This window comes from Polypterus senegalus, chromosome 1, assembly GCF_016835505.1.
Source record: "Polypterus senegalus isolate Bchr_013 chromosome 1, ASM1683550v1, whole genome shotgun sequence".
Lineage (NCBI taxonomy): Eukaryota > Metazoa > Chordata > Cladistia > Polypteriformes > Polypteridae > Polypterus > Polypterus senegalus.
The window spans coordinates 42,644,321-42,657,619 of record NC_053154.1 but is presented as its reverse complement, the minus strand read 5'-3'; the positions used below and the strand labels follow the sequence as shown (position 1 = coordinate 42,657,619).

Genomic DNA, 13,299 nt, shown 5'->3' with positions numbered 1-13,299 from the left:
GTTTTAAGAAACAGTATTGTAAGGCCTCTGCTACTTAAGTTACTGCAATATTTCAAGGTACAAACCTGAGATTCTAGTCTTATTATCAACAGGCAAAAGAGAAAACATATCAGTTATGATGGTTTTGTCAAGTACTTTATACCAGCTTACTAATGGTTTATGATGTGCTTTAAAATCAATTGCCATTTAACCCACATGCAAAATTAATTTGTCAGTGAATCAGCAAAATGCAGAAAAGTGCAATTATATTTTGCAATACAAGAATTCACAGCACATAAATCATTCTTACGGTTTTGCAAGGTGAGTGATGTGAAAAAGGAAATAAAAAATACACAGAAATCCCCTTTTTTGGGGAGAAAAGGTCTGGTAAGTTATCAAGAAGAGTATTTTCAGTGCAAGATAATGATAAATAGAAGACATAAATACACTTTAAGCACAATTGAAAGGAATAGAGCTGCAGTGCAAAAATCTCCAGGAGTTCCCTCCACCTGCACAGAACAAGCTTTGAAATAAAAAGGAGTGCTGTGAAAGAAGGAGGTGTAAAGTTAAAAGGTTAAAAGGGTCACAAGCAGCACTCAGAAGCTGATATCAGAAGGACCATCAGATGGAATTTTACCTTCATCCGCACTGGCTGTGAAGAGGCCGGGCCCCACTCTCATTTTAGAAGCCTGTATAAACTGGCATAATGCTACACAACAAATAAAAGAACAATTAATATTGCTGACATAATAGTTGCATGTCCTAAACAAAAAAGGTACAATTTAAAAATTAACACTTAAGAATTTCCAAGTGCAAGTAACCAAACTTAAAATGTTTTCAATTGTTTCTAAATTTATTTGAAAAATATTCACAGGACCCATACAACATTAAGTAAAGTAGTCTATCAGTTACCTTAGTAAAATTAAATGAGCTTCTGAGAAATGGCACTTGCATCAGGCAATCTGCATATTATGAAAACCTTTAAGCCAGTGTCACTTTTAAAAACCATTGCTTCCACATTTTTACAGAATACCTGGCAATCCTTCAAATAATGATCCAATGTTTAAAGAAGAAAAGGCAAAAACCAGAGTAAATTACATATATCCTGCACCTATTACTACTGGAGATTTTTTCAAGTAAGGTATATATAAACACTGATCATGGCACAGGACAGTTGGGACATGTTGGATGTTGAATAGCACATGCAAGTAAAAATTTCACTGTACTCTGACAATACTAACCCTATGAACAGGTTCTATGCTCTGCAACTCTGTTCAGAATAAAGATGATTCATAAAATCAATAAATGGAACTCATGGTAGTTGGGGAACCAAGGTGATAATGCTTCGCAGGAAATTTTCACACCTAAAAATGCAGAGTGCACAGAGCTACAGTCAAAACACAAATGCTAGTTTGATGAAATACAATTAAAAACCCAATGAATCCAATTCAGGGGCATGTGGGTCCAGCATCTCTGGGTGCAATGCAGGAAACAACCCTAGACAGTCCACCACATGCCCATGACCACACTCTCATAAGTGGACAATTAACTAATCACTAACCTATTATTACTAATTATTATTATTAATTATCTCTGTGACAACAAAGGAAAGTTGGAGTACCTGGAGGAACTCACATAAAGCGCATTCCCTCTGCAGGGCTTTTTTTGAAGCCTGGAACTTTTGTAGCATTCCCACCACAGGAACTCAGGCCATTTGTAGTTAGTGGTACTATTTTTAGCGCCTACTCCAGGGTATCTACATTTTGTTCAACCAGGAACTATCTTAGGTGGGCCTGGGGTGATGAATTATGAAATTGGTTGACCACAAGCACTTGCGCAGTCTTTTCTTTGTTAGTGGTTTACAGTTTCAGGTGTCATCAATGAAGATGGAGCACCAAACTTCACACTGCATCACTATTCATAGCCACTTCCCTGGCATTCTGCGCCATGTACCACATCGAAGCATTAATCTCCCCAGTGAAGTCGCAATCACTTTGAAGCAGTAAGGTAAGAGGGTTCCCCATCAATTGACAATCATGCCATACTTTGCTCTTCATATATTTTGCATAAACATTACAGTTCTTGTTGTGCAATGGGAATGCAACACACAAAAGTGGCCAGGGACCATTAGTGGCTGCTGAGGGCTTGTACTGCACAGGTATCCATTGGTTCCTGAAAACAAACTTCCTCTGGTGTGACAGAGCCTATAGACAAGGGAGAACATGCAAACTCCATACAAACAACAACCAGAAGCAGGATTCAAGTCCAGAATGTCAGACCTACGAGATACTGTAGCATCACAATCCACTGTACCCCTGTGCTACCAGGCTCATTTTAAGATTTTGTTTTAAGATACACAGCCAAAAAAAAAAAAAATCTGAATCCAACCATATTGCAACAAATCTTTGACCATCCCTTTCACAAACAACCTCCTATATCCAACATTTTAAATGTTTGCTCAACCAACCATATTTCTTTACAGTACATAGATTTTTCATTTGTTTAGATTTTTTTAATTGAATCTTTAATTTGATTTCTTATATGAGGAAATTATACAATACTTGAATTGCTCCACAGTTATAATTTATAATGTGGAGGTTAGCAGTCGACTCATACAACTAGACCACTCATCCATTGGTTGTTAAAAAGTCGCAAAACTGCATGACCTGTCTGAATATACTGGCCAAGTGAAAAGGCAGCACCATGTTATAAGTAAATTAAAATAAATTTGATATGTAATTGCAGTACAGTTAAAATAACATTGCAGTTTCTTCCAAAAGAAATTTAATTTTGAAATATGAATTTATAATATCACCACCTGCAATAAGGTCAGTAACAAAAGTAGCAGGTTCCACATATTCTCACTACTATATTTTACACTAGCAAAATACCCGCGCTTCGCAGCGTAGAAGTAGCGTGTTAAAGGAGTTATGAAAAAGAAAAGGAAACATTTTAAAAATAACATAACTTGATTATCAATGTAATTGTTTTGTGACTGTTATGAGTGTTGCTGTATTCAAGGATTTGATTATCATTATTTCTTTCAGTCAGGTTAGTATTTGGAGGATGTGTTGTGTTCAAGTTATATTCCGTGTTTGTCAACCGTTGTAAAGATAACAGGTTTCATTCATCGAAGTGATCACTACCCAAATCGGTACTCATGACTCAAGATGTTTAACAGGCATTCCCGGTATTAAGTTGTGGATTTGCCTGCGAATATTTAGCGGCAGCGTGTCTATGAATGTAATTTAAACTTAAGCTTTACACCTTGCTTTCCTATTGATATGTCTACAAAGGCTTGTTCAGTGTCAGAGGGTTGTTCCTTTCCTACTGCATCAATAAGCAGCTCGTCTTCCTCTTTATCTGAGACATCACACACTGCATGCACGGGTTTACCTTTCCCAGTCCTGCAAAATCAGTTCACATGAGCCGCTCAGAGAACATGCATCGAAGGTTCTCAGCTGTGCTTGTTCTATCTCGTGCGATCTTGCGGTGTCCACGGCTTTATTTAATGTTAGCTCAGACCCGGCACTTAAGTTTCTTTCGCACTTTTGCTGAGTTTGTGCCAAACACTATTTTATCCCTGACCATCTTATCTTCATTTGTATAAGCACAGTCCTTCACCAGCAATTTTAACTCCGTTACAAAGTGATGAAAAGTCTCATTTATACCCTGTGTCCTCTTATTAAACTTGTATCTTGCGAATATTGTATTCGTTGTAGGCATGACAAACGCCAGTAGCAGCCTGTCTATGAACTTAATTTAAACTTAAGGTTTACACCGTGCTTTGTTTCCGCAGTAGCTGCACTTATGAATATGCTTGTATGTGTCACTCGCTTCATATTCTTTTGCTGCCTTCTCAATTGTGTAATGCGTTTTTTGAACATCTCATCTTCATTTGCATAAGCTCAGTCCTTCACCCGCATATATTTAGCGGCAGCGTGTCTGTTGAATTGCTGCTGATGGATGGCCTTATATGGGCAGGAACTCAATTACGTGGGAGGCGTGACGATGGGGACGCAACTCCGCCTCTCACGGCGACTGAGCTGCAAGCAATGGCCGTATATATGTATGTAAGTAGGTTCCAGTTATGATCGTTACGTGTAGAATTTCAGAATGAAACCTGCCTAATTTTTGTAAGTAAGCTGTAAGGAATGAGCCTGCCAAATTTCAGCCTTTTACCTACACGGGAAGTTGGAGAATTAGTGATGAGTGAGTGTGTGAGTGAGTGAGTCAGTCAGTCACTCAGTCAGTGAGGGCTGTGCCTTTTATTAGTATAGATACTGTACACAGCTCATGTGTATCAGTTTTATTAATTCCAAGTTTCCATACTGTCTAACCAGTGTGGCAGACGACCTGGGAAGCTCCTTGACCAGGATGTCCCGAAGACAGAAGGACTGGGGGGGACGACATACTGGGGACAACACCTCCCCTGGAACATAAGAGGTCGAACCCCCTGGAATACATTGGGACCACAGGCTTGGAGCTTAGAAGCTCAGCTCTGCTGGGGCCTGTGGTCACCACCAGGGGGCACCTGGTCAATGGAGAAATCCTGGATGGCAGCACTTCTGCCACACTCGGTAGTGCTGCCAGATGTAGGTCCAAGAGCTCCTGGAGTACTTCTGGGTGTCCATGCAGCAGTTCCAGCACAACTTGGAGTCTGCCGAAAATTAATTGGAGAGCACCTGGAATACTTCCAGGTGTGAAATAAAAGAGGCCGCCTCACTCTATTTAGGGAGCCGGAGTCAGGAGGTGGAGGACAGAGCTTGCGGAAGAGGAGTGGAGGCAGCAGAAATGAGAGAAAGAAGAGAGAGAAAAAGGACTTTGTTATTTGTGGGTGATATTTGTGCACTGTGCTGTATAAAGGCAGAAGTAGAATTGGGACTTGTGTTTTTGGGACTTGTGTCTCAGTGTCTGTCTGTGGTCGGGTTATATTTCACACCAGCAAAACTGTAGTTAACCATAGTGATAAAACCAAACCTTGGAATCGTCCATGGGGAAAACAATCCTGCATTTTATCAATTCCTGTTTTTCCAAGTGACATGTTTTTATATTGAGGGTAACTGCAAAACAATTTTACAGGAAAGTGTATTCTTTTGAACTGAAATAGGTAATCAGTAGGAATCTTAAATTTTAATGTATGTTATTATAAGATGCTTATGATTTTAAATTGTTTATGCCATTCACTTATGTACAGTATTTCTTTTCATGTTTTTCATCTGTTAATAGTCCTACTTTATAATCCGCAGAAGAGAATGTATATTCAAAGAACTGCTTGTAAGGGATATAAATATATGCCAGTACACTATGTGTGGAGCAAAGGAGAGTAGCATCAAGTATCACAACATAATTTCTGTGACTTCCCCATTAGAAATTCAAACCTCACCATCTAGCACCAAAATCAAAAAGCAGGAGTTGGACAGGGTATTGTTTTTCAGCACTGTGACTAGAAACCTTGAGGTCAACAAAGCAGAATGGATAACTAAGATGAAAGCCTTACACATTTACAGTCAACTTATATAACAAGACCACTCATCCATTGGTTGTTAACAAGTAAACAAGACAACATGGCCTGCATGACCACAACAAGAGTGGTGGTAGTCAACAGCAAAAAACAACCATTTGCTTAATTTTCTTTGAGCGTTGCCGAACTTTCAATTTCCATTTCATGCTATCAAATTTTTATTTTCCTGTCCAGGACACTGTCCAGTCTTCAGTCCTCCACCCACCCTATTGGTTAATTGTGGCCCATCAATCACTTCTGCTGAATCTATCATTTGCATAAAGCAAGTTAGTGCAGTGCACAGCACATAACTTGGCATAGTATTAACAAATATAGACAAATAAAAAAGCAAAAAAGCTCATTTTCTTTTTCCTACAATGTCACCAAATTCCAAACAAATCTGTTAAGGAATTTTTGAGATTTTTGTGGTATTTTTTTTATTTACTTTGTTAGCAGCTACCTACTGCCCTAGATGTGCCATCCAACCAAAATTCAGCTTTATCTAAACTTTTTTTTTTGCTTATGAGTGAGTGAATGAACTAAACAGTCAACTCTGCAAGATAGCTAGATAATGCTGCATTCAATATATGACGTGGAATTCATCTTCTTTTTGTATATTGTTGCTATTACTAGAGCTGTGTGTAAGCATAAATGCCAAAAAATGTAAACTTGAACTTAAACACTTATCCACTTGAATTGACACTTCTAACAATTTGGAGATACTAACTGCTACATGAAAGACCATGGCTATTCTCGAATTAAATTAGATTACTTTCTGTAATATACATTACATATTCTGGGTTCGGACTAGGGAGCCCTGCCGCGAGCCATGGGACAGCAGGGGTCTGGACCCATGGAAAGTTGGCTGCATCTGTTGTTTTGATGTCTCCCTAGGCTGCAAGACCCGAGCTGGGTAAGCCTCGGAGACGTCCAATTTAAAGGGGAAGCACCAGGGACTGCCTGCCTGTGAGATTTTAATCTCATTTTAACAGATTATTCATTTGGATTTTATCCTCCACAATTCACTTGTTTTATTGGGTTAATTATTTACAGACTGTATACTGTATAACAGCAATACACTGTTTTGTTGGATTATTTTAATCAAAGCACTTTAGCACTTTATGCACCAACCCCTTGCTATACTTGTGTGTTGTGTCCTCATCCGTCTAGCTCAGGGGTGGGCAGATTCAGTCCTGGAGGGCCGCAGTGGCTGCAGGGTTTTGCTCGAACCCAGTTGCTTAATAAAAACCACTTATTGCTCAAGTAACACTTCTGCTTCATTTTAGTTGTCTTGCTAGTTAAGATTTTGAACCCTTATTGCTTATTATAGTCTTAAACAGCTGTATTCTTGGTTTTTAATTGCTCCTTATTAGCAATAAGATGCAAATGACAAAAGAAATCTGCATTTCTCCATTTTGCTTGTTTCCATTTACACCGGTGTGTATTTATCGTGCACTATTGGGTTTAATTAAAATACTTGGAAGGAAAGTGAAGAGAAAAACGTGAAGCACTGAGAATGACTCGTCTGTTTTGGACCTCAAATCATTTGGATCATATCCTTAGAAAGGAAAAAAAATCTAGGATATGAGAATGGCTTAGAGTCAGAGTTAAAACACTAGCAAGACATGAAATTAAATAATTGACAAGGATTGTTTTTTAATTAAGCAACTGGGTTGGAACAAAAACCTGCAACCACTGAGGCTCTCCAGGACTGAATCTGCCCACTCGTGGTCTAGCTCATCCCAGTTACATTACTGATGGTGACGGGTTCAAGGGACTCCCTAGAGCAAATGGGAGTGTGTAGCCAACTCACACTGTCACACCCCATTCAAGGATAAGCAGATATTAAAAGCAAAAGAACAGAGTCCTACATCTGCATATAATATATACATACGCTCTCTTACACACACACACACGACTCTCTTCACCATTTCAATGTTGTTATAAATTGAGATGCACAGCAGTTAACACAGTATAAATGATAATAATTTATTTTTTTGAATTAAGTAGATGCAGGAAATGTGCTGTAATGGTTCAAGTGTTAGAGTGTCTCCATTTCTATTCTCCTTAGAGGGATTCAAAATAAAGGCACAGAGGAAGGGTCATATTAAAGGGTAGTACAAGTTAGTCCTTAACCAGCACCCACTAGTGGCCCAGAAGACAATGAGCTGGAAAAAGAACTGAAATCCCAACAGGTATATAGGACTGGAAGAGAGAGGCTCTTTTTTCACAGCACGAGTTGCAGTAGCCACTGTCAGTATGCTTACACACATTAGCAAACCTCAACAAGAAATTAAAATCTGTGGCTCCATCTATTCCTCCTCTTATTCACATCAGTTTTCACAGACTGTAAAGTAGAAGTTTCAATTGCCACTGCTGACTCACTCTTTGAATATGAACACAACATTCAACCACCAAGTACTAAAATCCTTTAAACAACTGTACTAAGCTTTTATGATCTTTGAATAGCCTTAATAAAAGTGTAACCATATTAATATAATATAAATTGCAGAAGACGTTTTAAGGGCAAGTAGAATTACTTGCTAATCAAGGTATGGAGAGAATGCTGAAGAAAGATCTGAGTGATGGAAGGAAACTTACAGAGCTAAAATATCAAATAAACTCACTTATAATGTAATAATATTAATATAATGTAATGTTTGGAACGGACTGGGCATAATTACTGGACTCTAGCAATCTAGGGCTACAGAGCTAGAAGGTATTCTGGACAAGGCTAAACCCTGAAACAATTTTTAAAAGATCTCGCCACACACATCCTCTACTGCATCAACAACTTGCACCACTTCAACTGATGTAGCCAGTAATGAGTCGACTTCTAACCAGACTGGGCTGCCTATGACTGATGACAAAGCAATGAGACAACTTAGGAGGCCACAAACAGGAAAAGCTATTGGGAGCACCTAGGTTAGTCCTGGAGTTCTTAAGGCCTGTGCTGACCACCTTTAAGGTATTCTCAGTTACCTCTTCATTATGTCAATAAGACTCCAGAAAGTGGTCCTGTTGTGGAAAACATTGTGCATTGCTCCTGTTCTAAATAATGTCTCTTCACCTAATGATTACAGACCAGCAGCCCTTATACATCACAAAGACATTTGAGGGGGTAGTCCTGAAATATTGAGTCCTCTTGTGATAGACCACTTGGGCCCACTGCAGTTGGCAATTTTCTGCTCCACAATGGTTATTTTCACCTGGACAAAGCTGGAAGCACAGTGAGGATTATGTTTTTTGATTTCCCCAGTGCCTTCAATACCATCCAGCCATCCCTATTAAGGGATATGCTCAGTGATATGCAGGTGGATGAGTCTATAGTGTCTTGAATAATGAATGGACTATATGTCGAGAAGACCACAATTTGTGAGGCTCAAGAACTAGGTCTCTAAAACATATGTGAGCTACACTGTAGTACCACAAGGGACAATACTGTCTCATTTTCGCTTCACTCTGCACAACTCAGACTTTAAAAAATAACACCAGCTCATATCAGATCATTCTGCACTAATGGCACATATTGACAAGGGGAATAAGGCAGAGTATAGGAGTCAGGTGGAGAACTTTGCTTCTTGGTACAGAAAAAAATTGTCTGTAGGTTAACAGCAGCAAAACCAAGGAAATGGTTATTGACTGTCACTGCACCAAAGAGCCTCTAAACTCAGCCACTACTTATTAGGGAGTGGATATGTTGCACTGCTATAAGTACTTTGGAGTTCACATCAATTACAGGCTGGACTGGTCTGATAACACAGAGGAAATATACAAAAAAAGGGGCAGAACAGACTCTTTCTCCCTTGGAAGACTGCACTCCTTTAATGTGGTAGTGACATCCTTCACATGTTCTACAACTCTGTGATGACCAGAGTGATTTTCTACATTGTAGTGTGCTGGGCCAGCAGCATCACTTCAGGAGAGGCCCCACTGAATCATCAAGCAAAAGGCATGCTCAGGTATGGGATACACTCTTGACCCACTGGAGATAATAGTGGAGGACAGAAGAAAGACAAAAACAGATGGCCATTATGAACAATGCTGTATATCATCTTTCTGACAGGCTAGCAGTGAGAATATTCAGCCAACAAATTATTCAGTAAAAGTGTGTCAGGAAACACTACTTAGACTTCATACCAATGCCAATATGCCTAAAATATGCCTAAAAAGAGATCCCTGTAAATTTGGTGCATATATTTTTATTGTTTTGCTTAAAAGAAAATCAAGTTTTGTGTTGCAAAAATGCCCCAAAGGTGTAGTGCAAGTCCTTCGGGCTCTAAGCCCAAGCATCTAAAGCCAGTGATGTGACTTAGTGAGAAAATAAAGGTGTTAGTTAAACGTTGTACCACAATGTCGCTAGCCACTTTCAGCCACGACCAGCTGACTAGAGACATCGAGGCTGCCAATGCCATCCTCAATCACAGTCTCAAGAATAAACATCAGCTTGCCTCTGATATGTGTCCATACTCCAAAACCCCTAAGAATCTCATTACTAAATATCTTCAAGACAGTTTTATTTCAAATGTTAAATAAGATAGCATGAATTTGAAGTGATACTTTCTAAAACCTACTTTGTTCACTTTTCAGATACTCTTATAATAAGGGGACAAAGTACAGTCAGGGCAGCATCAGACACACAGCAGAAACCAACTATGGATAGAACGGCAATCCATCACGTCACACTGTTGTAAACCTGGCCAATTTGCAGTTGCTAATAAATCTAATCTACAAGTTTTTATTTAAAGAAACAAAAGCACCTTGAGAGAAAATAGAGATATGCAGAGAACATGAATCTCCATAAAGACAGTGGCCAGTATATCAAATGAGACCAGGACTCTACACTCATGAGGTAGCAGTATTATCCACTACACCTCTCTGCATGCCTGGCTTTAAGATATACTTAATTAATGAAAATGATGTTTCAAATTTGTGTACAAAAAATGTTAATTATTACCAAATACATTCCATTAAGCACAATCTACATTTGTCTTTAATGTTTAAAAATGAGGACCCTACACAGCAATGAGTCCAATTTAACATCTATGTACACACTTAATACAAATACTAGTTCTCACCATTCACAGCACTTCTCACACTGCTTCTCTATGGAACTTTATTTTAAAATATATTGCTGCACAGTAGTTATTTAAAAATTTATTGTCTCTAATAAATTAATTATGCATTTCTCAGACTTACGTAGTATAACTTTATACATAGCTGTGTGACATTTCCAATGAACAAGTCGATTCAAAAAAAGGTCTGACTAAACCCTCAACGGCCCCTTTAATTTAGTGTAATGAAAAGAGCTATTGGAGCAAAGCTTGCTTTCTTTATGCTTTAAGGAAGTCCCTTGGATTGACATTTGTTGGCAGGAAAACACAGCTATGTCATGTACAACCAAACTTAGCTTACTTTAAATAAGAACTGAGGAATTGCTTTTTGAAGCAGTCAGGCTTCCTCCACTAAAGGCTATTAACATCTGAAGTGTAACTAGGTTTTGTTTCTGTGTGAAAAGCAATCTTCATGGCTCATCTAATTCAGTAATTAGTTTGCCAGTAAGTGACACACTCCCAGTTACAGGCAAAAGCACATCTGCAAAAAAAATAAAAGTAAATTGCCCCACAAAACAAAAAAATGGGACCTTATCACAGAAAAAGACAAACAATAGAAAAAATGTATGCAATCAAATTATAAATGTATTACACTTATTGTACAGAAATTTTACTATGCAAAAATATTTTACTTACAGTATAAAAAATACTTAAAAAGAGACATAAAGGTATAAAAATAACCAATTAATATATAACAAGACATGAGTGCATATTTTGAGAATAAAATCAAAACACAAAAAAGTTAGTTACATAATAAACAAAGCCTCAAATGTTGTTAAAATGCTCTTAATAAGTTAAGAAGACAATTAGAAATCAAGTTCAAATGTTAATTTAGCCATATACTAAGACACATTTATTAGTACCTGGGAGAGCAATTTAACCACAACCAGCCTGAGAGCACCTAAAATACAGGTTTTCCTCAAACTTGAAAATATATATATTTTAGAACTTAACACATGAATGTTTCTGAAAAAGTGCATTATGCTGTATAAAACTTTCAAAATGCAATCATGTAAAAAATATAAGAATGCAAAGATGACACATAAACACCATACATGCCAATAAAAACAAACATACAAAAAAAAAACTCCACAATCAATAACACAATATATGCATAACATTCTCAAAACTGCATAACCTAATTCCATCTTACCCTAAATCAGTCACTGGCACCCATAAGACCTACTCCCAGTTACCAGTTCATGTAGCATATATATTATCTTTGGAGGAAAACCGGAGTTACTCTAAACAATTTGCTGCAGACACAGGGAGAAGTTACAAAAACACACATCAATGCAGGATCCATTCAGCTCAATTCAACTTAATTTATTCTTACACAACATACTTCCATTTACAAGCCCAGGAAATGTACAATTACTAACACAGTATAGCTAAAAACGACAAAATAAAAAACTAAACCACAAAAATACCATGCAATATGCACATAAAAAAGGAACCAATGGGATCTCCACTAAAAACACCAAAATGATATTTTAAAAAAAAGGAATCAAGGGGATTTCCCCTAAAAACCTAACATGATATTTGATAACTAATCCACATTTGCCCTTTGCATTCATTAATGAGTCAACAGTAATAAATAGGTGCCACTTATCTCCCTTTTAACTACCAAATCTGGTAAAAGACAAGACAGGAATCGGAAACTGTGTCAAAACACTTCTTTATACTTACTCACTGTACTTTTGGCTTATCATACTTATCTACAGTTGCAAGAAAAAAGTTCCTAATCATCTGAAACATGCATTTCTTGAGTCAACGTTAAGTCCATTGATTTCCACTTGAAAAAAATATTCATTACATGCTTTTGTTTCACCAGTTTCTTCTTTTTAAGCCGATTTCTCTTTTTTGACAATTTAAATGTATTTTAAGGATTCTACTTTGATTGCCAGGCTCTTGTTAGAAGAAGTTTATTTATATGCTAACGATGATTATAATGCTGACATGACATGACAGAAGTCTTAACAGAAAAAACACAAAAGAAATACACCTGTCAATCTGGCCTATTTCTGTTTTTACTTTTTTGTTTACATCAACTCAACGTAAGGCTACTTAGCGTTTTTTTTTTGTTTTTTTAAATTACATGGTTATAAATATCAGTTTAAAACATCATTACAGAGAACAGCAGACAAAATGCTGTCTTTTGTTTATTATGTCAATACAAAAGACATATAGTTACACATAGTACTACAAAACTACATACCATAAAAAAAATACATCTTAATACCAGCATTGCACAGAATGTTCTAAGAAGGAAACACAACAGCAGCCACGAGAAAAAGTCAAATCACAAATCTGTTCAATTATCTAGTATACACATAACAAAAAAAAAATACTTTTATATAGAGTGCATTGATACATTCTAATCCCTCTAATAATCATAGCTTTACCCATATGTTTTTGCATGGCCAGATTAAGACCCCCACAGGATTATTTTTTTTAACAATGTAGTGCTTAGACATCATGTTGTTTAAAGAAACACAGCATTTCTCACTCTTGATTGCAATTCTAGACTCTTCTGCTTTATTGCCCCTGGGTGAGGATTGTCTACCTTTGCTCACCTCGACTTGTGGATACTTGACCGTTTCGTTAGGCTCGGTAAGGGCACTGGTAAAAATACACCTTAATAAAACTAAGGGGCCCCATTAATAAAAGCACACCTTGATGGTAAACCTTCAGGTTACAACT

At 37.5% G+C, this 13,299-nt stretch overlaps 1 protein-coding gene across 4 annotated transcripts in view; it reads right to left on the bottom strand.

Moving 5' to 3' along the window:
• The window catches only part of dennd5a (DENN/MADD domain containing 5A), a 115,469-nt gene that overhangs the window by 77,962 nt on the left and 24,208 nt on the right, over positions 1 to 13,299 (bottom strand). For 2 of the 4 annotated variants that reach the window (XM_039748193.1, XM_039748211.1), the window contains exon 2: positions 617 to 688. The exons of the other annotated variants lie outside the window; for them this stretch is intronic. In XM_039748193.1, coding sequence (XP_039604127.1) covers positions 617 to 688 — 72 coding nt within the window. The remainder of the gene's footprint in view (positions 1 to 616; positions 689 to 13,299) is intronic. 4 annotated transcript variants of the gene reach the window in all.